This window comes from Cryptotermes secundus, unplaced genomic scaffold (assembly GCF_002891405.2).
Source record: "Cryptotermes secundus unplaced genomic scaffold, Csec_1.0 scaffold247, whole genome shotgun sequence".
NCBI classification, from domain to species: domain Eukaryota; kingdom Metazoa; phylum Arthropoda; class Insecta; order Blattodea; family Kalotermitidae; genus Cryptotermes; species Cryptotermes secundus.
In genome coordinates, this window is record NW_019740656.1 from 2,092,062 (window position 1) to 2,118,987 (window position 26,926).

The following is a 26,926-nucleotide window of genomic DNA, read 5'->3' on the forward strand; positions in this document are numbered from 1 at the left end:
CAACAGGAAGTAAACCGTAAAAAACAATTGAATCTACCTTCACCAGGAAATATATATATATATATATATTTACAGTAAATAATCATTCATGTGTAAGATTTAAATATAATGATTCAAATGATCCTCCGTAATTGATTTATATAGAGCTGTATGATTATTTACATTTTCGCGTTCATTCCGTCACGTTCTCAAGCGCGCGAAACTAATGTGACCTACGTAACACTGTCACGCTGGGAACAATACGTCGTGATATTACTAACTCATTACTTACGCATAACTACAGGCCTTAAATATTACGTGTAGAATAACAGGTTTCTTTCTAAAATTGCATAATTTTGGTACTAAAACAATGCAATCGTAATATAACGAATGACTTACAAATCCAAATTTGTTCATAACCTAAAACCTGTAATTAATATTACAAAATAAATGAAACACGAATTCGCCAAATTCTTTTGGCAGAACGACAGACGTAATTCGCGTTGTCAAACTGAAATACAATTAAATATATTCCAACAAATCGAACTCCAAGATGAGTTACTGTATGCCCTTCGGGAATGTCTTTGCTTGTTCTTTTTCACCATCTAAAATTATGACAGGTCTCGACTAGTAGACTTCGTGTTTCAGCTACTTTTATGAACCCGTATAAGTAACACCTAGACTACTACTACGTCTTCACGCTAAACGTCTATAAATAGCAATATAAACTTCCGTGGAAAGCATGTAATACTGAGAAGCTGTCAACAAAGTTTCATGCATTCTGACACGTGAAATTACTCAGTCAGGCCACAAGACTACATTATTTTGAAGTTATAAAATTACGAAGACTCACCATCCTTAGTTTTCGAAGACGAGTTACTTGAAGTCTTATCCACTTGACAGTTCATGCTTCATGTAGAACAATCCCAATGTACGAAGTATCCCAGTCTCACCGAATTAAAATAATCATATCGGATATTCCAAAAATGAAGAGCACAAATCACCACACACAACACACAAACCTCACCACCACCGCCATTGCCGACTCAAAGCATAGGCACCTTGATTGTTCACGTGCAGTGGTATGCACTCGAATAGAGAAATACTTCATAGATAGCAGCACTTGATATCGGCTCTTGAAACACTGCCATCTAATTCTCCACATGCCTGATCAAATCACAGAGAAAGCAAAAGACAAGGACAGTAGATGGAGTATGAAGCTTGGTGACGCTTAACCTAAAAGTAATTTATTGTTATACAGTTGTGTCGTTGGTATAAGTCGAATAAATAACAGATTTTACAATGCTTAGTAACCATAAGGATACATGTGATGATTGCATTATTCTTTTATTTACGGTAAGCACCAGTTTGTTGAACGTTAGTGGTCTTGAATTAATATTAAAGTTCGAAAATATAAATGCTGTTGTCGATTGTTTTTATGAGGCTTAAAATGAAGTTCTGTATAGGATAACTTAGCAGTAGATAGTTGCGTTATACTGAAGAATATTGTTACCAGTCCTCAGCATATTTTACAGTTAGGAGTCTAGATTTCCGCAGATATTTTATGATGCACGTTTGCAGTAGTTTGCACTTATTTCAATCACTTGACGTTGGTAGGCACATGACTTTTCAGTTATAGGATGACTGCTGTGGTGCAGAACTCTATTTTTTCGGTCTCTGGTACCGTTAAATTATGAAAATATGTGTCCCATGTCCGACCTAATTATTAATTTCTCCATTTTGTCAACACAGAAAAAACATTTAATTCCTGCTCTGGCTTCAAAATCTTCTTTCTAGTGTATCATTGATCTGCTAACTTCGTTGTGTAGGTATATAATTTTATTTATCCTCAGTCACCTGTCTTACCCATTCTATATACATAGTCTTTACACCTTTACCCTGTAAATTAATTTCCTTTATAGGTATTTTCTTTTGGTCTGAAGTTTGATTAGTTTATCCTGAATAATAAATTGGGAAGGGTGTGGTCATGTCTTAATTAAAAACACTATGCAGAATTTTTCCTGGAGGACCTGAGGAGAAACACAGGAAATCTCAGGATACTTGGTGTCCCAGCTGTGTTGAACCAGGCACGTTTTGAACACAAAATGTTTCACCATGCTGATTCAGGCAAGAGGTGAAACATTAGATTTCAAGATCCATAAATCTGTAAATTCTGTTTGGAATAATGATGAACTGCCTCAGCAATGGATGGAGTCTATTATTGTTGAAGATGGGTGATAAATTGACTACTCATAGCAATTACTGAGGCATATTGTTGTTAACTTCATACAGGATGTTTAATATTCTCATCTAAAGGTTAACTCCATATATAGATGAAGTTACTGAGGATTGTCACTGGATTTTAATGTAACAGATGAACTACTGATCAGAGTTTTAGCAGTCTTCAGACACAGAAAAAAAAGGTAGTACACTGATACAGTACATTAGCTATTTAAAGACTTCATTAAAGCCTGTGATTCAGTTAGGAAGTACTGTACAATGTTCTCACTGTGAAACTAAGCCAGGATAATTGAAATATGTCCAAATGAAACCTATAGTGAAGTCCATACAGGTGAACATTTGTCTGTTTCCTATTCAGCATGGTGTAGACATGGAGATGCTTTACCACTATTGCTTTTCACCTTTGTTTTAGAACATTCAATTAGAAAGGTTCATGAAAACCAGGCAGGACTGAAATTGAATGGGACATATCAGCTTCTGCTTTATGCTAATAATGTTAATATATTCATAGAGAACATAAATACAACGAAGCCTGATAGTAAACAGAGGAAACCAAGTGTATGTTGATGTCTTAAGTCACCAGAGTGTAGAACAAAATTAAAACAAAGACACTTAATAGATTGTTTGAAAATTGGGTAATGACACGAGCAAATTAAATATGGGCAATACTTGGCTACTTTTCAGTTCAGTATCTTATCTTCTTGTCAGCTCTCTAAAAACATAAAGATGGAAATATAAAAAGCAGTAATTTTTCCTGTAGTTTTGTATGGTATTAAGTAATTGTGAATTGTGTGAGTGCAAGAGCGAATGTGCAATAAATTCGCTTGCTCCAAGATGGTGTAAAGTTATTTGTCGCATGACCCACCCAACACGTGACATTATTAAGGGGCCACAGTTTTTGAGAATGGGGTACTAAGGAGAATGTTTGGATCGAAGATGGATGAAGAAAAATGAAGTCAGATAAGACTGCATTATGAGGCACTCCACTTTAAGGAAAGAGAGATAGTGGAGTTAAAACATAGAATGAAGTCCAGAACCTAAGAAATCCTAAGTGAATTACACCATCAGAACCATTTAGAATTGTTGAAGCTGTGCATTTTCTCAGACTCTTCCATGGGGGTTCAGACATTTGTTCAATCCTTTGAGGGAGTACAGGGAATATAAAATGTTTGAGAATTACTGTCCAAGAGTATCAAAATTCTTATTTCTGTGACCATTGTCCTTCTGTCTCTGTCACTGCACATCTTATATCTGGAAAGCTGGAATGACAAAAAATAGAATAAATAGACATACCTGAAGAAGCATTGGCCTTCATAGCTGCTTCCAGCATATGCTAGTCTTCATGGCAAACAACATTCTAAAAAAATTACATATTTTTTTGACAACCTGAAGAATCAAGGAAATAAAATTTTAGGTAGCTAGAAATAAGATATAAAAAAGTTGTAAAATAACACTGAAACACCCAGAGAAATAATAGGCCCTAATTGTAAACAAAATGACTCACACAGATCAGTCTAAAGTGTGAGTTTTTTATAAGATGAGTAGAACTGAGATGAATTCCAATTTAACAGAAGGTTCTGGCATGAACTAATTGCCCGACTTTCCTGACACACAGAAAACTATGTGCCCAACAGTTCTTCTGTTGTTGCATGTGTATCTGTTTCCACAGGAAAGTGTTTACTGAGCTGTTGCCCAAACAGTACAGGGGGGGTTACATATACAGGCACACAGCAAGGTGATCTCATATGCCTAGTTTCATTTTTCAAAATAGGGAAAGTAGATTAAAGAAACACAGGGGATATCTATGCAGTTGTATGTCAGTTTTGGAGTATCAAATCCATACTTCCCAGGCCTGGGAAGTGGGCACTGAATGCACATCATGTCAGGAATTTATGAGCTGAAACACATTATGCAGCAAGGGCTCATGTTTGTTTAAAACTTTTTCTAGTAGCAGTAGCAGCAGATAAGAAGTAAAAAAAAAAAGTAAAAGTAAAGCTATCCCTGTAACAGGCCATGAAGGCCCAAAGGGTTGTGAGACGTTGAGGGTCCTACGTTATCTAGACAATTGGCTCAAAGATGGTGGTAAGGTTGTCAGCCTTACGCGCCGGCCACGCTTTACTCCCCAGAAAAATTATTATTTAATTCCTGGTACATAGAAAGAAAAAAATTTGGGGGGTGGACAAAATGAAACATTGTTATTTGACATCAATCAGTATTGAATCATTCAATAGCTGAAGTTGATGACTTGTTCTTAGAGCAGTAATTCATTATGTATATAGATAAAGTCCTTTTTATATTGTCACGTAGTATGGGTGACTAGACTGGGTATGGATTGGTGAATGGATTTATTGACCACCTATACACACCCCTCAGAATTACCAGTAATTACAGTGCCACCATTATCTCCACAATTCACAAATTACCACAACAACCACTGAGCCTTATCCAGGCTGCTGTGTCTTCCCTAGCCATTCCCCGGCAACAGCTTTTAACAGTGGAGATCCTTCAGGTTCCCACGCTGAGGTCCTTCCTTTCCAGTGAATATCCTGCAACTGAACTCTCTGTTTCTCTCAGCTCAAAGTCAAAGTCACATTACGACTGACTGTCAGTCAGTCAGTAAGTCTTGGTGTTGAGCCTCATTTGGGGCTCACGACCAGATATTAATTATTACCGTTTAACAGTTATGGTCTTGTTTCTGTGGTGCGCCTTCTCTGACGAGAGGATGGGTCTGTCTTTTGTATATGCTGCTGGTCCTTGCCAGTGCAGTCTTTCTCGAGTCCGAGTCCCTTGGGACTCGCGACCATATTTTACTGTCTCAGAATTGAGACTTCCCTTTTTGTCACCTCCTACGTATCACAGGGTCACGGTGGAGGTATTCGACCCCGCCTCCATACAGGGTTGACTGTTCTCCCAGCTGGCCTGGGGATCCTTGTTATATAGTTCCGGGATGGGCCCAACAGAAAACACCACCACAACAGTACGACTACTGTTGTGGACAGTTGCCTAGCAATAACTCGGATATTGTTGATGTATTTACCAGCTGTTGACTCATTGTTTTGAGGTCTGCCTAGCAACACGTCTGTATGCCACAATATCCAATTAACAATGACTGATTCTCTTTTCTGGTGACCAAACATCATACATCCGTATTTGTCCACTGCCTAACTTGCAGGTGTCAAATCCTCACTGCTGTCTCTGCTTCTTAATGCTAATTTTTTCTTGGTATTCTCTCTTTTCCATTTTCAAATTCATAAAATGATAAATTAATGCACTATTACCTTGTGAAGGGAAGTTACCCACAAGCAAGAGAACATTATAGTGAACAGACAATAGTTTGTAATTTATTTTAAAGAACAAACATAAGAGTATTCATCTTTCTTTCTGAAAGTCTCCTTTTATATCATAATTTCTTTCCTATTAATATACTGAACACATTCAGTAAATATTATAAATTAAATTAATAGTACATTTACATTATATACCTACATAATTGGCTCAGCATAAAATGTACACATTTACTACAGAACAATCAGTTTCTTAAAAATCATAAATAAAATGTACATTGTAAAAAGAACACAAGAGTGGATCAGGATTCTGTTTGTAGCTCTGTGCAAATACATATATCACAAATAAATACATCAAACATACAAATTCAACCACACACTGCACCCTCTAAAGTTGAACAAATTGGATACTGCCCTATCCACATGACAGAGCCACTCTGCATTACTTTGTGTCCCTAAAGCAGTTCAGATATTGTTTTTTTTTTCAGAGTTCTATCGTCAGAACTGGTAGCGTATTATTATGAAAAATGGTAACATATCTCCATAAGAGAAGCAGTTGTGGTAATAAATAACTATACTAAGGCAAAGAATCTTACAACAAAATTACGTACATTACATACATTCAAATACAGGCAAAGCTTACCTTCATTGTCACATTCATAATCATATTTGTTCTTATACATATGAAATGGATTAATATTTTATATTTTACTGCATTCATTCAGTTTTTTTTTTTAAGATTTTTTTTGGTTTGCGATTTTGATAATGAGTTACAGTGAAATCCCTACTTAATGAGTCTCTGGGTAACAACTTGCTATACTAAATCTTATAAGACTGTATATAAATAGTTAAACTGTTCCTACAAACGTAAATACAATTATATAATCAGTAATATCAAATTAATTTATAATATAGTTGATACATATGAAAATAAAACATGGTGGTCATGCAAGAATGATTTCTGGCAGAAAGAAAATGTCTATACCAAGTGTTGTTCTGGCTACAGTCGTACTGAATAGAGGCACAAGATGTGTATAACGGATTTCTTGCAGTATTTGTGGGTTATGTACTAAACCAGAATTCATTCAATATGGGAAAATAGTACATTACTCTACATTAGCTTTGGCCGGGACCAGAAACGATATGCACTAAATATGGGATTTCACTAAATGCAGGAACACTAAACTGAGATTTCATGGTAGTTCTTAAATATGTTTGGTTAATGTCAACAACATACACTTATTTTTCCGATATATTATGACAATGTAACACACACATTCGGCCGGACTGTTGAATAGGGTATGACGACATGCATCACTTAGTACACTTCAGTTCACACCAATGAATAGGTTCGATACAATCAGACTTAGGTATATGCAGTTATGTTTGGCTCGAATTCTTTCATGCTGTATATATATGCGGTCATCATAATCATACAGTATATACTTAACAATAAAATTATGTTTTATGACTGATACAAACTGCTGTCATGTGATTAGTTCTCATAAAATGTGTCAGTTCTGTTCAAAACAAATAGCTTACATATGTTAGCATGTAGTTCTGCAGTTTGCTATGAGGTACATGAAGCTAGTTTTATTTGAAGATTACTGTCTTCTGAGCTAGTCTGATAGATGGATATTTACCAATGTTTCAGAAGCCACTACTTCCATCTTCAGAGTGAGAGTAAACTATACAGGAACAAGAAGTTCTGGGAAAGATTAATGTGTACTTTCCTTTTATATGACATGGACTGTGTAGAAAATGTTTGAGGCAGTGCTTTCTCTGCTGTCTTCCCTAAAGCTATATAAACAGGACAACTCTCGGCTTTCAAGAATTTGGGGGGGGGGTATGCAGATAGACACAGACAGCAAGGTAGTCTCATAAGCTTCCTTTTGTTTTCAAATAAGGAAAATAAACTAGAAGCGGTTGGTGAAGCAGGGAAGGTAGGCCTGGGACCAAGAGTGAACCAATGGGAAGACATATCCATGAAAGCAGCTTGTGTACGTGTCTGGCCCATTATAGGACTATTTTACTTCATTTAACGTTCAATTTCAGTAATATCGATGTTAAATTACTTCCTTAAGATTCTCCTCAGTTTAGTTTCCAGATACACTGCTACACAAAAAGAGAAGCCTTCGATGGGGCTGTCACTGTATATGTGCAGCCATTTTTCTATTCATTTTACATTGTTCCAGTTTGAATGCTCTCAGCCCCAGTTTTTGTCCTCCTTCCCATATATTATGGACAATTATTTTCCTGTCTTACTTCTCCATGAAAATGGGGGCAGTAGGTTCCTCCAAAACATCTATAAATATTTACCAGACTGCATAGTATCACATACCAGAAAACAGTACTTCTTAGTCACTGCTGTGAGAATGTCAAACCTCACTTTAGTTTCATTTGGAGATGATCAGGGAATGATAATAGTTGTTGTAAGCAATATTATGCAGATAATTAGGCCTTTGTGGCTAATCCAGAAAAACAGGTCTATGCCACCATGAACCACTCATCCTCCAAAAATATTTATTTTCCACTGTACCGAGGTTCATATGAAACCCAGTCACATTTCAGCCCCTCAAGAAAGTGCCAGCGGGCTATCAATGTGGGTCAGTGATGATGTTGCGGCTGTTTTGCAGCAGTTCCGGCAGCAACCCAGGGACTTCTTTATGAAGACTGGTGCCTCAATGCCCATGGGGTATATTTTTAACAACCTCAACTCTCTCACTTAAAAGAATCCTGAAATTGGTTTCATTTGAATAATTATAACGATCACAGGATCAAATTCTCTACAGGACCTTCATGAGAAATAAATAGCCTCTTATTTCTGTAGATCTTAGTTTTGGGAATGCAGTTGTATAGTGAGGCAAGATTATCAAAGTTGGAATTGTTTACAATACAGTAGCAGAGAACCTAAACTAGATTTGTATTTCAGTCTGCTATTGGTATAACATCGAGTTCATCGCGTTCCAGAGCTAATAATTCTGAACCTGTTTTTCCCCTGTTACAACCTTGCATATAATCCATTACATTGAGATGTATCTTAAGTACATACAAAATAAAGTTACAGTACTTACATATATCTTGGGATTTATTTTCATCCATTTTGAAAAGAATGCTGAAATGGAAAGTGAAGAAAGATGCTATTTAAAATCACTTCCTCCCCTTATCAGATATGAGCTCTTCCAATTGTACCTGGTATTCGCCTTCTGAAAGTTCTTTATCTTCGTCAGCATTTCTGCGTCGCCGCCTTCTTGAGTACTGACTTGTAGCTTCAATGCACAGGACTGCAAACCTGTTGTTGCAGGAATATCGTTCTTGATCTAGCAGTTTATTCTTGAGCAATGAAGAGGCAAGGCCCACTTTATCTGTGCTAGCAGAGTGCCATGCATCACAGTACGTATCCATAGCTCTTTCACCTAGAAGATGTGAACCATGCCACACTATCTTCTGTGGCCTAAAAAACAATTACATCAACTAAATTAATCTACCCACCAAACCAGTTAAAAGTTCTGACTTTTGGACTAGTACATTAATCAAACACGCAATGAAGCAATTCACTTCAAACTCCCACATGAAGTTTCATTGGTATGCCGTGAATTTGAACATGTAACTGAGAAAATCTTAACTTGAACACATTTACAAGTAGCATGCAGTAATTACGTCTCATTTTACTTACCAGGCAAAGTCAGTAAGTATATTCTTTCCACTGAAACTATATATTCTTGCCTGCTGAGAGAAGAACCCTCCATCACCGTTGAACATGTCCTTCCATGAATTGAACAAGACTTCACCCTGAAAATTTACAACAAAAAAGTAATTCAGGAGATATAAGGTTCTCACAGTGGTGATAAGATTACTAACATCTAGGATGTGACAATATACAAGGGTCTTATACCCTGAAGATGGAGGCAGCACAGTTCTCCAAACATTTGTAAAACTCTACCAGACTATGTGGCATCACATTCCAGAAGACAGTAACTCGGGTCTTACTTCTGAGAGAAGTCGGCAGTTGCTCTTTGGGCTGGCACAGCCCAAAGAGAAAATGAAAAATGAGGTCAGGTGAACAGAGTGGCCATCTGGGATGGTGCAGGGGTTTTACAACACCTTTCTGTTAAATGAAAATTAATTTCTACTGCTCTTGTTCATACTGTGACCATTAATTGGCAGCAGCAAACCTTCATTTTCTACTACCAGAAAGATAATTTACAATGTATTGTGTTTACTTATTATGTAACAAACATTCAGACAGCACTGCAGATTTCATAGGCAGATTATATCAAATTACATTTTCTGTAAAAAGGAAATATACTTCATACACTAAGTCTCAATTTCACGCTTGGAGAACTGGCCTTGTTTCATGGCCTCTGTTATAATGACAATCTTTGAATTATTAACTGCCTGCCTAACCAACCAACTCACCCATGCTTGCTCACTCCATGGAGATGAGTTCTTTCTGACAAGCTAATAACTGCTCATCCACTCAACAAATTCTAAAAATCTTATGTAACCAAAATTTACATTACTGTGTTCAGAAGAGGATGCCACTAGTCCCTATCCTGAGCCAGATGAATCCACTACACACCCTCCAATCCTTAGTGATAGTGTTTATGTTTCACACTGGCAGTGCCATTTGTAGCAGTTCATATGTGTTCTTTCTGTGAATTATTGGTGTTATTAGTCTAACATATCAGCCACAGGGGTTATCCATGGCTGAAGAAAAAGAAGTGCATTGGAGTTAGGCCAACAAAAATGTGAGAGTGCTCATAAGGACAGCAAAAGAAGGTTAAACATGTTTGATATACAGGTATGAGTACGTCTCCTGAAAATGTGATCCATGACATTTCAGCTAGTTATAAAGCATCAGAGGAATGCTTTGATGAATCTTGCCTGATGATATATAAGAAGATAATACATTTTAGTTAGTTATTTATTTATGGTTTATTTAACAATTATTTCAGTAGCTGAGACTGTATGGTGACAAATAGCGGCCTCCGTGGTCTAGGGGTAACATTCCCACCTCATGACTCAAGGTACGCGGGTTCAAACCCGGCGGAGGTCGTGGAATTTTTAAGGGTGGAAGAATTCAGGGAACAAGTCCTCCAGGAGGGACTTTAAGCCATGGATCCCGTGTCGTAGATTTACGGCACGTAAAAGATCCTCATGTCTCTAGCAGACCTCTGAGCAAAATTAGGCAAGTTTCCCACCCAAGTAGTTTCCAATGCCTCTGGTAGGTGGGGGAAGCATCGGGTACGGAGGGCCGACCTCGTTGGCTGAACGGGGCTGATAGCACACACCAGTACCGGTAGGGTATGGCAACTGGTAGAATATCAAAGGGGGACGTACAATAGACTATTAGTCGAGATGCATGGGGAAACCCACCCCCCTCCAATAATAATAATAAATAATGGTGTCAAATGGTAGAATAATTAATAAATAATAAATTGGAAATTATGTGGAATGAAGCAGTCATGGCATAATTTGAGGAACTAACCAAGCATTTGCCTGGAGAGACTGAAGTAAGTCATGAAAGACTTCAGTCAGATTAGTTAATATCATTATTGGTTGAGCCAACTTGCTCAGTATGATCTAACAGTATGGCACATATACGGGTGGCACTTCATTACATGAGAGGACCCAAAATCCAGAAAATTGCCTAATGCAGCACACATTCTGTTCTCAGCTTGCTGCCTACAGCACCGGTTGTGTAACGTTACCTTGATGTTGACAACTGGCAGTTCTCGGTCAGAGAAACGCACTATCGAATCCAGGTTCTGAACTCTGGAGGAAAGGAATGCTCTGAATGTTCCACGCAGACCTGCCCGTCGTGATTCTCGATAGCAGGAGTAGTCTGCTCCTCTGACACCTGTCATGTCTCCTGTACACGGTTCATTCAAGGCAGCCATCCTCAGCTGGAAGTACATGTGGTCAGGTAAGAACAAACAAAAACATCCTTACTCTATAATCAGTAAGTGCCAGGTCAGACACAAAGCCCCCAATTTCAAGATGAAGGATATAATAATGTGCTGCCTGGTCAGGGCTATCGCACATGTCAAGGGGCAGTGACAGATGTGTATGAAATAATGGTGGAATGGTGTTTACTAAGGCAAAACTGTAGAAACTCAGACAAAAACGTCTCCAGTGTCATTTCATCCACCATTAATGTCACTTAAAGTTACTTGGGTTTGAACCCAAGGTTTTACAGTGACACTTTGAGCTGTGTCGCATTCTTTGCAAACCTGTTAACACCCTCTTATTGTGTTCCTGTGACTGTCCTATGTAGTTTCACTGAAAATAGTGGCATGCGGCATACAGACCAGTGCATAATGTAAAATCCTGTGCATGTAGTTACATAGTAAATATGTTTATGAACCCATTTAGATACTGTCTTCAGAATAATCATGAATTAAATTCGCAGCTCATTATAAATGTGGCTCTAAGTCTATCATATTAATTTCCACTAGTTAAACCAATGCATAATTGAACAATAAGATTTTAATCATGGGGTAGAACTGCCAATACTATATCCACTCTACTAAACAGGGTATGTCATACCTTGTGTAGGCTACCTCACAGAGAAAAGTCCCATATGTTTGCATTTCCCACCAGCGAATGAATGTCAGAAGTATTTCGGAAACAGAATTTGGGACAAATGCCATCTTGTGGGATGTGGCGCCGTGCAGATCTTATGTAAACCGACGTCTAGGAGGAAAGTATCGCCTCCATCTTCAGGGCAAGAAAAATCTGTGAGTGAGGAACCACTGTGAGCAGGTGGCTGCAGACTGAGTCACAAGTCAAAAACACCCAGCTATATAAGAACAGGGAGGCAGGGAGAGTGGGCCATATGGGAAATCAACAGAGGAAAGAGGAAGGGTCTGTGGAGATGGGCCAGCAGGGATTTTTCTACCTTGAAGATGGAGGCAATACATTCGTCCGAAATGTCGGTTTACACAAGATGTACACAGCACCACATCCGAGAAGATGGCATTCTTCAAAGTCACCACCGTGAAAACCTCAAATCTTACAGAATCTGGGAACTTTATAATGAAGATATAATGGTCTGTGTCGCTGACTGATGATTCCAATAGTAGATTGAGTGTACTAACCTGTTTAAGTTCTTTAATTATGAGAACTTAATGTTTTATGCTTACCATTCTTGGGTACCACTTTGAGAAGCATGAAAATATAATACTTTCAGTCACTGTCTATTTAATTTTCAGGCATATTTAAAGCTAAATAAGAACTTTCAGAAGAGTACTCTTTTCTGGGATATGACGCCACACACTCTGGCAAAAGTTTACCTGTGTTTTGGAGGAATACAAAGTAAGTGGCAAAGAGAGGCCTGATTTGCTGCTTGATTCTTGCAGGTTGTTTGTTTGGGTTACTCTCTGACTCTGTGAAGATGGAGTCACATCCCAGAAGATAGTTCTCTTCATAGTCACTGCTACAAGAACCTCAAATTCCGTCACTTCCAGAATTAGCATATGTTTATGAAGATTACTGTCTGTTTGAAGGCAGTGGGACAGAGACTGGTACATGTCTACCACAGTACATAGCCCACAAGAGAGTAATCTTTGTCACTTCCATGAGAATCTGAAATGCTAGCATGTAATTTGGCTTATACACATGTTTATCAGCCAAAATACAAAATTTTCTATCACCTCACTTTTTAAATGTCTTTGTCTAGATAATTTGTCTTAATTTTGACTCACTGGTTATTTGTTAAAACTGCAAACATTTATTCAGGCCTTAGCAATTTTCTTTGAGTTCAAAGCAAGAGTTTTACTTACACTGGGCCCCTCAACTGGGATTGGTTTAGTGTTAATTAGATTGGAAGCTTCAAATGGAGGTTTTACAGAGTGCGGTGTTGTTGTTGGTGGAGGCTGTGTTGTGATTGGCAAAAGCCCACCCAACTGAAAACAAAAATCTCTATTAATACAGTTCTATTTACCAAAAACAAAGATCAGTATTGTGTCTTTCTTTTTATCACGTGCATATTTCTCATTTTGTATAATACTGAGAGACAGCAGAAGTCTGTTCAGGATCAGAATTGGAGAGAATGTAGTGAGATCATCATCATTCTGTTCACTAGCAACATATATATAGTGAAACCATTTTCTAAGCACAGTATGAAGCTGAAGAACTACATTTAAAATGAACTGCACAACTTGAAAGATACTGAAATCAAGGAGGTTATGAAAGGCTTCTCATATAACTCAGATGGGGGAGACATGAACTCATTCATTCAAGGAGCTGAGCCCTTCTTGACAAACTGCCACCTGTACAGCTACTTGAGAACCTCCCAGCATTTTATGGAACCCGAAGGTTCATTAATGTGTTTACAAGAGCCCTCCACCGGTCACTATCCTAAGCCAAATCAATCCAATTCATACCATCCCATCCTATCTCTGAGATCCATTTTAATATTGTCCACCTGCCTATATCTTGGTCTTCCCAGTGGGCTTTTTCCTTCTGGCTTTCCCACCAGTATCCTGTATGCATTCCTTTTCTCCCCCATTTGTGCTACATGTGCTGCCCGTGTCATCCTCCTTGATTTCATCATTCTAATTATGGAGAAGAGCTAGGATATGAACTGCACATAAAATTTTGATGGGGACATGTTTAGGAAAGTGGCCATACAATCATTGGGAGAGTGCAATGAGGATGGAGATGCCTGGAGCCTACTCAGGAACATGGCCGATGGCCAGGCTTTGGGTCTATTTCACCAAAGGGTTGGTTAGATTGTGTGTGAGTGAGATCAGCAGAAACTGAACAATATCTTTCTTCTTCTGTATGATGTCAAGTTTTAGGCAACTGGTACCTGTTTCAAGTCTGACTACTGATCTGACTACCTTCCTCCAGGTCTTCAAATGTTTCTTCTTCTGTATGATGTCAAGTTTTAGGCCACTGGTACCTGTTTCCAGTCAAACTACTGATCTGACTACCTTCTGCCAGGTCTTCAAATGTTTCTTCTTCTCCGAGATCTGTATTGCATTACTATGTATTTTTCATAGTACAAATAAAGGGACAGGGAGACACAAAACAGCACAGCTTACCGCAATATACTGCCAACCATTGTTGACTCTGACCAGAAGTGCTTCTTCATCAATTATATAAGCTATAGTCCCAACTGGACTTACTGATGACATCTGTAAAAAGAAAAGAGCCAATTAATATGTAGATGTTGAAATTCCTTCAGCACTTCCATTCTCTTTATACACAGTGAGCACAAATTATTTTTACTGCTTCATTTGTTTCACAGATTTGCTTTCCTTAAACCACAGAACACATTTTGCTTTCTGTACGTATGTCACCATTTTCTTGACTGCACTGCCCCTGGTGGGAAGTAACTGTAATGGTATAGACATATTCTGGCTTGAAACACGGACACTTGTAGCTTAATATCTTAATGGATGCTGTAGCTTCCCTCACTCCTTCACAGTAAGTTTCTAACATGGTAAAATAATTTGATAGGCTACATCTTTCCAGTAGACTGCCTATATGACAGTGACATGTAAATTAGAATCTGTGCATATCTAGGGGGCATATGGTAGCGTAGTTGGTTGAGGCACTGTGCTACAAGCCGGAAGGTCGCAGGTTTGATTCCCGATGAGGTCATTGGATTTTTCAATTGATATAATTCTTCCAACCGCAGTATGGCCCTGAGGTCAGCTCAGCCCCTAACAGAAATTAGTGCCAGGGATCTTCCTGGGGGTAATGGATGACTAGTGTGTAAGGCTGACAACCTCACCGCCACCTGTGAGTCAGTTGTCTAGAAAACATGGGAGCCTTGATGTCTCACAGACCTATGGGCTTCTTACAGGCATAGCTTTACCTTTTAAGTAAATCTGGTTCATTTCCTTATGTTGATTATATGTTGCTAAGGCCCCATCATGTTTCAGTCATACAAGTCCATCTTCAGGAGGTGTACAACATTAAAGGGAAGTTTACGATTCATATATATCTGCGTGCGTGCGTGCATGCATGCATGCATGGTTTAAAATACCTGAATCATAAATTTCTTATAATCATTTAATTTGTAACATAATACTAGTAAATGTAATGTAATGTAAATTAATTTATAAGACTTAACCCCTTAAATGCCAAGCCCTGCCATAGAACTACCTGCTAGAAATTCCAAGGCTGACAGTGGAAGTACAGTTTCATGGAAATTCTCACAGGACTTCCTCAGATGACCTTCAAATGATCTGAGGTATAGATATCATGAAAGCCTGTTATTTCCTTTAAAGATCAGTGTATCCAACTTGATATCATTTACTGACAGACCTGTCATAATTAACACTTAGCTGCTGTCTTAAGCTGTGGCCGTTTTAATGCAAATATGCCAAGCCAATATAATCAGTTCATGATGTGCGAAGTGTCTGTTTCATGAGATTTGAGGGTTTAGACTGTGGTCTTTGGTTTGACATTGTCCTGTTGGAGGATATCACCAATTCAAATGAACTTGTTGCTGCCATCTTCAGAGATTATTCCATGGTATCACAGTCCAAAAGATGACACTGTGAATAATTAATCCCAACACAAAGTTTTATATACAATAACATAAATTCTGATTTTATTATACAGATCTACTTTTTATGTGGATTACTTTTACAGTTCTGTCATTAGCTAGACTATACAATGACAGATGAACAGAATAGGATTAGGATGAAAGCAGTCATGGCTTAATCAAGGTCATATTCCAGCAATAGCTTAGACGAACTGAGGTAAGACATGTATAGCTAGTCCCTCACTTAGATCTGAACCACAATCTCCCAAACATGAGCTTAGAGCATTGCCACTGTGGTAAGATACACAGTACTCAAAATGTATTTCATTAAAAAAATAATTTGTTGGCTTTTGCAGCATTTGACCTATTGTATTCCAAGAAAGGGTCTTATGATCCACTTACTCTGGTCATGGCTTCTGTATTCTGAAATGTGACAGCACCAGGAACTATTTTAGTTGGTCCACTCTCCGTGGAATGATGAGGTCCGCCAGAGGACGGCCGATTCATGCCAGATGAACCTAAAACATTTTTAACTATCATGTAACACTGTCCTCAAAATAACTAAGATCCCTACACTAAATAGAATTTGGAAATGTTAATGAGAAAAGCAGGTATGATACTTTGACCTTTAAGTGAAATATTTAAAATGTTTCTACTTAACTAACTATCTGAAGGATTACCTGAACTAGCAACATTGCTAATATGAAAGCACGCTACTCAGCATGATTATTAATATTCTGAAGGCCGCACCATAGCTCAAGCGGTTAGTCACTGGCTTCCCACCGCGGTGGCCCGGGTTCGATCCCGAGTCTGGTCAAGTGGGATTTGTGGTGGACAGAGTGGCACTGGGGCAAGTTTTCTCCGAGTACTTCGGTTTCAGTCTTTATATGCAAATTACTGGTATATACCACATGATGAGAGTCAATATGACTGAAACTTTTTGTGGGATGTCATTATATGAAGAGACAATCACTTGTTGAACTGTTCTATAATATTTGTTATATATGTACAGTATACACAGACGAACTTGAGTTTGAAGAATTGAAGAAAATAATAACAGTAGTGGGCTCTGTAACACCTTGAACGTTGTATTGAAATGCAACACTGAACTAGAACTCATGATCTTGAAACAAACACCTGCTGATATATTCATAAAATACTTGCTGTATATATTGGTTATTAAACTAATTTTAGCAATTAGAAACTCTTGAAATTGTGTAAACAAAAATAAAATGTCGGTCACTTAAATGCTACGGATTCAAATGGATTTTATATAGTGGGGGTGTCTAAAATTAAGGAGACGACATATTTGCCCACTTTGCTCGGTGTATACAGTGGCCCTGCATAAGTTACCCTTTAAATCCTTGAGTTGTGTCAGTTCTTTCAGAGCCCTAAGCTCTTCCAAGCTTCCACGTACACTTCCTTTAGCAGCATTAAAAGCAAACATATTAAGATATTACAAAAAGCACTCTCTTATATTACTAATATACCCTGAGGTGTGGTCTCAGTAATAACAGTGCAGTTCCTTGTTGAAACAAATGGATGTACATCATGCTCGGAATCAGTTTCCGTTACCAAACGAGAGCCTCAAACTTTTAAATGCAGAGGGCATATGGCCATAGCTCAAGCAGTTAGTTGCTGGCTTCCTGCTGCGGCGGCCCGGGTTTCGTCAAGTGGGATTTGTGGTGGACAAATTGGCGCTGGGGCAGGCTTTCTCCGAGTACTTCGGTTTCCTCTGCCAATCTTCATTCCACCAATTGCTCCACAATCACCCTCACCTATCATGTGGAGCTGCCAATCTCATCTTACTTAATTTAGTCATTCCAACAATGTAGACTGAGGAGTGCAAATAGTGAAGCTCCTTATTATGCAGTTTTCTCCAGCCTCCTGTTACTTCCTTGTGGGTCTAAGTATTCTCCTCAGCATCTTGTTTTCATATAAACTGAGTCTATGTGTTCCCTTAATGTAAAAGACCAAGTTTCACACCCATGGAAAACTACAGGCAGAATTGTAGTTCTGTATATTTTTTATTTTTACATTTCAGTATAGCAGGTAAAATCCTTTGAAGTGAGATTCCTGAGGTCAGTGGCAGGCTATATAATAATGGACAACACAGAGAAACATAGACATTAGACAAGAACTAAATACATTGAAACTATGAGAAGTAAAAGAACACAAACTGAAATATTTTGAACAAGTTTTAAGAATGGCAACTAATCAGACTTCTCAGAAGCTATCTTCCTGAAGGAAGAAGGGAGAGGTTCACATAACCTGAAGACTGAAACAGGTGGAAAAGTCCTGAACATTGCAGTTGCTCACGATTTCAGAGATTTCAGACAAGATGAAAGATTCTGAACTGAAACAGAACTATATTTAATTTTTTCTGATATATGTGTTGATCTAGAAATTATCTCCAAGCAGGATAGCTGAGTCAGTATAGCTTTAGGCTGAATGGCTGGGGTTCAAACCCCAGCAGGAGTAGATTTTTCTCTTCTCCACGTCGTCCAGACCAGCACTGAGGCACATCCAACCTTCTATCCAATGAGTACCAGGGGCTCTTTCCCTGGGGGTAAAGCAACAGGGGTGTGAAGCTGACCACTCACTTTCATTTAGTGCGCAGGTCAAGAATGGTGGAGCTATACTTCCACTCCCCCATATGTCTTCATGGCATAGGCACAGGGACAACTTTTAACTCTGCATTTCTAAGTAGTAGGTAATTTTTATGAATACATCAATCTGATTCACTGATTTTGTTTTTTCTTATACCATAAAGTAGTGGATCTGCATATGTCAGTAATATTGGCAGACCCTGAGGTTCAGTAACCTCTCTGAGTAGTGAGTGGGCAGAATGAAATGCTTAATAATTCCTTTTTGCGAAATTAAGAAAGTAACGTTAGTGGACGGCCATACATGATACCCTCACCTGCTCTGTTAAAACCTGAAGGAGGTGCAGTCATTGAAGGATCACCAAAAATAATGCCTCTACTCATTCCTGACCCAGGAGCACCTGGTTCACCCTTCTGACCCATCAGAGACACACCTGGTGGACCGGGGGCACCCTGCAATGAGATGATACAAGAGCTACAATCCTAAGGAAAAACACTGACTTGATAAAGATTCACATGAAAAATGGATTCATTAATGCATCATATTTTCATGCATGTTGTTGCATGATAGTGACTGTACATGGGGTTTGGATTGGTAATTGGACTTACTAGACGTTGAATTGCCTTACTTACAAATCATTACACAGTGTACAAACAAATATGCACTACTGTTTAGTAATCCATTATATCCATCTTGGTTGGCCCTGTCACCACAGACGCAATGCTAGGGGCTAGGTTCCATCTAAAAGATACATGAACAGTGATAATCCAAGGTTTTTCCTTGGAAATGTGGAAAAGCACACACAGCATCACATTTATTTAATTATCTTTACAACTGTAAGAATTACAGAAAAATTGTAAGTACATAAAATGTGAGGTTCATTTTTATTTACAACTTTTGTATGAAACATTCTTCCTTTCAGAAATTTTTTTTAACAAGTTACACTTAAGAGCCAGGATAACATAGCCGGTATAGTGACTGGTTATGGGCTGGATGACTGAGGGGTCAAAGTTCGAGTCCTGGTAGGGTCAAGAATTTTCACTTCTCTAATTGTCCAGACTGGCATACCGGGGGCTTTTCCCAGGGGGTTAAGCAGCCGGGACGTGAAGCTGACCACTCACCTCCAACTAGTGCCGAGGTCAAGAAAATGTGGATCTATACATCCACTCCCCCAAACGCCTTCATAGTGTAGTGCTTAATTAGTTAAGCACAGGGACACCTCTACCTTTACCTTACACTTAAGATACAGGAATGCATGTAAGTCTTCATGTAAAATGGTTGCTAAAATTATTTGATCTAAATGGAAAGTGAAATATCGTGACAATTTTTAATAAAATTCTTCAACATTTGATTTCATGAAGATCAGTCCCCTGATTCTCTTGTTTTTGCATGCATACGGTAAGATGGGCATACTAAAATTAATAGGTACTATAGAGGGAAGCAACTATACCTGAAGTGGCTCACAGACAATCGGGAGTACACTACATACTATTGCCATATAAGCAGAGGCGTAGTTCTCCCAGGTTTCACTGCAGCAAGTAGACAATGAAATTTGCTCTTTTGTGCACCCAGTGATTCAGCTTCCACTGCCGTACTTTTATTTTAATATTAGTAAAATCTGTAGAACAGACATCTCCTTCACAAAATCATGTATGTCCTAATAATAAAAGAATCAAACTTTGGAAGCTCCTGAGCGAGAAATTACGAACATAAAAAATATAGAAAGAAATGACCAGTTTATATAAAATGCGCACATGGTTTCGACAGGAATGTTTCTTTACCCACAAATGCTTTTTTGTGATCTAGACACAGAAATGTTGAATGAAATATACAGTAGGTTTAGGGCTTGAAAAATTATGCCAAGTCATGCCCATCAAATTAAAAATTCATTCACCAATGCATATTCTCTGAACAAAGAATATGTTGAAGAGCTCCTTTTTCTGGGATATAATGTTGTGTAGTCCACTGAACGTCACCTGATGTTCAGGAGAAGCATATCACGTCCACCTCAAGTGTCAAAGTCTGTGCTTGTTCCCTGCTTCATGGTGATGTCTTGCTTGGCATTTTCTTTGACCATGAAGATGGAGGCAATACGCTTCTCTGAAATGCCAGTTGATTTTCAACAGACTACACAGTGTTATATCTGAGAAGACAGAACTCTTCATGACCACTGCCATGAACCTCAGACCCTACAAAAGCAATTCACCTCAATCATTTGGGTGGCCATGAGTCTACTAATGTAATATAGATGATCTGTGCGGAGGAAGAGTTCAAGTTGTTTTGAGGAATAAGCACAGAAAAGACATACTCTGATCATAACCACTTACTGGATTGCCTGGAGGTCCCGGAGGTCCAGGAACTGGAATGTACTTAATGCCGTCAAGTTCACCATGCGTAGCTGGACCCGGGGGGCCGGGAGGACCTGGTGGTCCAATGATCCCAACTCCAGGATCACCTCTATCACCTTTATCTCCTTTTTCTACTTTAGCCTGAAATATAATAAACTGTGTTGAACAGGACACATCAGCTGTTGGCCTATGCCGATGATGTGAATCTACTAGGTGATAATGTAGATACCATAAAGAAAAACACACATACTTTAATTGAAGCAAGTAAGGAGGTTGGTCTATGAGTAAACACAGAGAAAACTAACTATATGTTGCTGTCTCGTCACCAAAATGCAGGGCAAAATCATGGCATAAAGACAGGAAACAGGTGTTTTGAAAATGTGACACAGTTCAGATATTTGGGAATGACGATAACAAATCAAAACCTGATTGAGGAGGAAATTAAGAGGTGACTGAACTCGGGTAATGCTTGCTGCCATTCAGTCCAGAACTTTTTGTCTTCTTAACCACTGTCCAAAAACATAAAAATTAGAACATAGAAAACTATAATTTTGCCTGTGGTTCTGTATGGGTGTGATACTTGGTCTCTGACATTAAGGGAGGAACATAGACTGAGGGTGTTGAGGAGAATATTTGGACTGAAGAGAGATGAAGTGACAGGAGGTTGGAGAAAACTGCATAATGAGGAGCTTCATAACTTGTACTCTTCTCCAAGTATAATTAGAATGATCAAGTCAAGGAGGATGAGGTAGACAGGGCATGTAGCATGAATGGGCAGAAGAGGAATGCATATAGGATAGTGGTGGGAAAGCCAGAAGGAAAGAGACCACTGGGAAGACCAAGGCATAGGTGGGTGGACAATATTAAAATTGATCATAGAAAGATAGGATGGGATGGGATTGTATGAACTGGATTGGTCTGGCTCAGGATAGGGACCAGTGTAAGGCTCTTGTGGACACGATAATGAACCTTTGGGTTCCATAAAATGTTGGGAAATTCGTGAGAAGCTGCAGATTTGGCAGCTCCTCAAGAAGGGCGCAGATCCATAAGTAAGTAAGTAAGCACCTAAAACATCTTTGAGGGTATGTCATCTTCCGACAGTGATGTACATTGTCATGTCATAATTCTATTTTCAACAAACAGTGGGAAGCAAAACCGCCATACTGGAAGTCTCACTGACTACACAGGGGTTTTCTTCCATAAGATTGCCTACTCAAGGTATGACATCCCCTCAGAGATGTTTCAGAAAGACAATAATGTAACATATGCAACAAATTTCCTTACAGTTAAGTGTGCTTCAGTTATCTTCACGACTTTTAGTCCATTTCTATTTATGTAACACTTGGAAAGCAATTGTAAGTCCCACTTAACTGATTACTGGACACAGAGTGGCAGTATGGGGGTAGCATTGTTAAATACAGACTCTGTGTACCAGCATTTCCTTCGGCTGTGATGCAACAACTCTGACAGCATTCCAAAAGGATCTTAAATTATCAACCAAAAGGCAAAAGAAGTCTGGAAGGACTGAAATGGTGGGAGCATTCAGCTCTGTAATATCTGTAACAGGTCTCAGTAGGCCTAGTACTGGAAAGGATGATAAACATGATGACAATGATGGTGACAGTTTGTTCACAACCCTGGTTCCAACCTTTGCTTTGGTGGCCCGGATTTGAGTCCAGGTCATGTCATGTGGGATCTGTGGTGGACAAAGTGGCACTGAGGCAGGTTTCCCATGCCAATTCTCATTCCACTGACTGCTCCACACTAATAATCTATCATCCGGGGCTGGTAGAATAAGCCAATTAGTGGCTGACATACTAAGTGAACTCAGTGTCACCCCACCCCAAGAAACTTTAAAAAAAAAAAAACTTGCTTGCTTACATTCTTCTGACTTGCCTCACTTCCTTAACCCTGCAGTTGGAGGCAACAGTTTTGTCGGAAATGCTGGTATGTAGTCACCAAACTACTCAGCATCACATGCAAGAATATGGCAATCATAGAAAATGAGATAATCAATTGGCTGAAGCACTTCTTGTGCCAAAGGAACTTACTGATGAGCACTGTTACAAGAAACACACATAAACAACTCTGCAACCAGCAGTACACATGATATACCTTACCTTTAAGCTGAATGGTAGCTCTCCCGGATCGCCTTTCTCCCCCTTGAGTCCAGGAAGACCAGGAACTCCAGGTCGACCAGGAGAGCCCTGAAACATGTGACAGAATGGCATAAGGCAATACTTGCATGTTTATGACAGACTGAGACAAGAAAACAAGGGGAAAGGAAATGGAAATTACACATGACAAAGTCAAGAAACAGAAATAATGGAAAAAAGAGAAGAAACACACAAGGATAGAGCTGAGAATTCCGTAGTTCATTAAAAAAGCATCTATGGACAAGATATGTGATATGGGGGGGGGGGNTTAAGCCTCTGTTTTTATGAATCTTTAGAGAGAGAGAATAATTTTTCAAAATAATTAAAATATTTTCTTTGGTAACAATATCTGGTATACTTCCACATTTCTTTCAATTCTGATTTCTTACCAAAACATGGGGGGAAGAGCCAGATGCCTGGCTTGTTTGAAACCCTCTGTGGCACTACTAGTGAATACGGCTGGTTTCAGGTGACCACATGGTTGTGTGGATGACACAATTTTCCATGGACTCAGTGAAGTAGTATTCATGAAGTAAGAACATTGAATCAAACAACTTGCTTCAATTGGTAATATTTTAATGGTCTCCAGTCCAAACAGTCCCCAGATGGGTTTCATATAAAGAACCCCCATGTTAATACAAATGCTGAGCAATATATGACAGTTAATCTTATTTGAAATGTAGTATTTAATAAAACTGGAACATACATACCTTTAAATTCTTGGATTGCAAAAAGGAAAATAAAATTTAATTTCAGAATCATTGCAGATCTACATTACTGCAATCAATGGCATATGTCTCACTGACAAGTATATATTATTGCACTAAGAAATTTAAAACAAATGCTTCTATGTTTAATGTTTAATTACACCACAACAATTTAATAATTTAGTATTTTAATGTTTTATAGTTACGCTTGCATTAATATTGACAAATAACATGTATGGCCTCCCCCAATTTTAAACATTGGCTAGTGTAGGGGAAAACAGCAGCAAAAGTAGAGAGTGGGCGTACCTGATGGTGACCATAAAGAGCCAAAACATGTCAAATAATATACAACGTTTATAAATGAATTGTGGTGACGGAACCAATAAGAAGTTTTTGCACACAGTATGCCGGAAGCAGCGTCATCAGCAGCGACTTGAAGCACAGAGCAAATGATGCTCGAGATGGTTCAAGTTCGTATAGCAACAGGCGTGACCAGAGTGGTTTGAACGGCTGCTGTACTGCGATGTGGAAAGCAAATGGAAAAACTACCACATTATCACTTTTCCTGGATGGTCTCTTTCCAAAAACAGAAGATCGCATTAAGTGGAGGAACTGTTTTGGAAGAGACTGTGGACCTGTCGTCTGACAGATTACTGATGGATGGATGGATGATGCTGAAATACAATATTCTCGAAAATAAATGCCTTTTCTGGTATATCCATATACAATGCAATTGTACTGATGCTGTTTGAGATTATAGAGCACTGCATGCGCTGATTGCAGATAGTGCTAATTATACTGGTAGTGGCTGTCGGTTTCAATCTTGCATTTAAGCATCCTGTTGCATTACTGTATTCAACCTTATTTACATACAATTTTCTGGCAATAATGCAACTATTTATTTCTTCATTCACATTTGCTTTTGCTGTTAACACATGTTTCGGCCCCAAATGGCCATCCTCGGGTGTCCCAGTATGCTAAACCTGCTACATTGCACTGGGTATTGTCCATTCCACACGCGCATGACTGAACATTTCATAATTAAAATGTTACAATTGCACTCAACTGTTGTGCGTTAATCTCACATGTTACAGTTCAATCCACTGAAAATCAACTAAATATCGTTAACATTTTTAATTATATAAAAAACTCCTAATTCCACCTCATAAGGGGGTGTCGTCCGCGTGTCTAAGCAATGTACCCTTCTTCAGTTGTTGTGAGTGGTTTCACCTGTGACTTTCTAGGTTAGATTCCAGTGACTAACACAAGATTCTATGTCACAGTGCTTACTCCTTTAACATTAAAAAAGATCATTTTTTCCCACAGTATGTTTATAGTTTTTGAGTGATTTTCATCACAAACAGCACTAAACCAGGATGTGATGCCATGTAACCTGGTACACCACATTACATGACATCACATACCAGATCATACTACTCTTCATAGTGAGCACACTGAGAACCCGAAACGCAACAGGATTAAAACTGCATGTTTACCGTGAGATAGGAACTATACATATTTATGTAAGATTTGAGATTTGAGGTTTTCACGGCGGTGACTATGAAGAAAGCAGTCTTCTGGGATGTGGCACCGTGTAGATATGGTGTTAACCGACGTTTCAGTTGTACCGGTTCTCACAGTCTCTTCGCTTGCGGATTTCTTATTTTCCTTCTACCCAGAAGATGGAGGCGATACGTTTCTCCAAAATGTTGGTTAATACCACATCTACACGGTGCCACATACCAGAAGACTGCTTTCTTCATTGTAAATATTTAGATGAATTTCAGGCTTCTAAGATTAAGGGCTTACAAACAGCTGTGTGTAACAGAGGACTTTGGCTTACAGATACATTGTGAACTTACCATCCATCCTGGCATCCCCATTTCTCCTATTGTCCCTGGTTTTCCAGGAGGACCTTGGGGGCCTGGGGGTCCTGGTTTACCCCTTCGACCTCTCTTCCCGTGATCTCCCTTTTCTCCTTTGATTGTGACATATTCTCCCTCCATATCAGGAATGCTTGTAAGTCCAGGTGGTCCCCTTTCTCCTCTTTCACCCTTCATGCCATGGGAGCCTGGTGGACCTACAGCTCCCACCTCTCCTGGTTCACCCTTCTCACCTGCTGATCCCTGTAACAGAGAGATGCTTCCAGTATAACAAATTGTATAGCATCATCACAGGATATGAATTAGATAGGCTGCAGTCATGGCATAATTCAAGGTACTCTCCTGGCATTAGCCTGTAGAGAGTGAAGAAAACCACAGAAGCCTCACTCAGGATGGTTGGTGAATGGCTGACCTCCAGAATACAAGTCAGCAGTGTTATCACTTGAGTCAGCTTCATTGTTATCTTTGGAATAAGGTGTGATATAGTATGACACTAGCTTTATCTCTTATTTTGCATTGGTGTAAAACTTTCGTTTCTCAGATTGAAGGTATCTGAAAACTAGCTGCTAAGGACATATTTGAGCTATGATAAATGTAGCTCTTGTATTTGCACTTTTGCAGCTGAATTTAGTTTGACTTGTAGAAATATGCTGCATAAATTGTCAAGATGGAAAACCTTCAACAAATATTTCAGTTCCCTTGTCAGAGTTAGTGTATTTTTGGGTTCCAGAAGCTTGCCACCCACTTTGAGATCTATAAGATCTGGAAATGGGCAACAAGCAAGAAATGAAACCCAAGAGGGGGTAACCATGTAGACGAGAAAGTGGTAACTGAAAGTCTGTTGAAATCTGATGGTCATGAAGACATAAGATGAAAAATGTTTCTGACAGCTGAAAGATTTCCATAATCTCTCTCAGCTTTAATAAGAAATCCTTCAGTGACCAACAGATACATTTTGATACACACCTGCATGCCATTGGCTCCTGGAATGCCTGGCAACCCACTACCACCCCTGTCTCCTTTCTCCCCTTTGGGTCCTATGTCACCTTTCTCACCTGCTGAGCCCATATCACCTTTCTCCCCTTTCAGACCTGATGCTGTTCCTGAAAGAAAGAGTTACAGTTTCTTCACAATTCAGTCAGACATGAAGTGTATATCAATGCCCTGTAAGCTTAGTTTTTCTTAAGAGATTATACATTCTGAAGGAAGTAACT

General features: G+C 38.9%; 2 protein-coding genes and 1 long non-coding RNA gene across 26 annotated transcripts in view; 1 reads left to right on the forward strand and 2 right to left on the reverse strand.

Annotated features, from left to right (window-relative positions):
- The window catches only part of LOC111872432 (cyclin-dependent kinase 14), a 266,395-nt gene extending 265,372 nt beyond the window's left edge, over window positions 1–1,023 (reverse strand). Inside the window, exon 1 of the mRNA XM_023866349.2 lies at window positions 833–1,023. Within this exon, the coding sequence (XP_023722117.1) occupies window positions 833–887 (55 nt within the window). The 5' untranslated portion in view covers window positions 888–1,023. The remainder of the gene's footprint in view (window positions 1–832) is intronic.
- A 4,943-nt stretch (window positions 1,024–5,966) lies between these two features.
- Window positions 5,967–26,926, reverse strand: part of LOC111872382 (collagen alpha-1(XVIII) chain) — a 378,674-nt gene continuing 357,714 nt past the window's right edge. For 20 of the 24 annotated variants that reach the window (XM_023866208.2, XM_023866202.2, XM_023866207.2 and 17 more), the window contains 14 exons: window positions 26,679–26,815; window positions 25,692–25,955; window positions 23,833–23,841; window positions 23,087–23,173; window positions 20,946–21,107; window positions 18,935–19,070; window positions 17,365–17,433; window positions 16,414–16,529; window positions 14,558–14,650; window positions 13,292–13,414; window positions 12,653–12,667; window positions 11,219–11,413; window positions 9,181–9,296; window positions 5,967–8,958 (listed from right to left, as the gene is read on the reverse strand). In XM_023866208.2, coding sequence (XP_023721976.1) covers window positions 8,655–8,958; window positions 9,181–9,296; window positions 11,219–11,413; window positions 12,653–12,667; window positions 13,292–13,414; window positions 14,558–14,650; window positions 16,414–16,529; window positions 17,365–17,433; window positions 18,935–19,070; window positions 20,946–21,107; window positions 23,087–23,173; window positions 23,833–23,841; window positions 25,692–25,955; window positions 26,679–26,815 — 1,826 coding nt within the window. In that variant the 3' untranslated portion in view covers window positions 5,967–8,654. The remainder of the gene's footprint in view (window positions 8,959–9,180; window positions 9,297–11,218; window positions 11,414–12,652; window positions 12,668–13,291; window positions 13,415–14,557; window positions 14,651–16,413; window positions 16,530–17,364; window positions 17,434–18,934; window positions 19,071–20,945; window positions 21,108–23,086; window positions 23,174–23,832; window positions 23,842–25,691; window positions 25,956–26,678; window positions 26,816–26,926) is intronic. The other 4 variants (XM_023866203.2, XM_023866209.2, XM_023866205.2 and 1 more) reach the window with 4 other exon arrangements.
- LOC111872383 overlaps window positions 11,359–26,926 on the forward strand; it is a 35,346-nt gene continuing 19,778 nt past the window's right edge. Inside the window, exon 1 of the long non-coding RNA XR_002844220.2 lies at window positions 11,359–11,433. This is a non-coding gene — a long non-coding RNA (uncharacterized LOC111872383). The remainder of the gene's footprint in view (window positions 11,434–26,926) is intronic.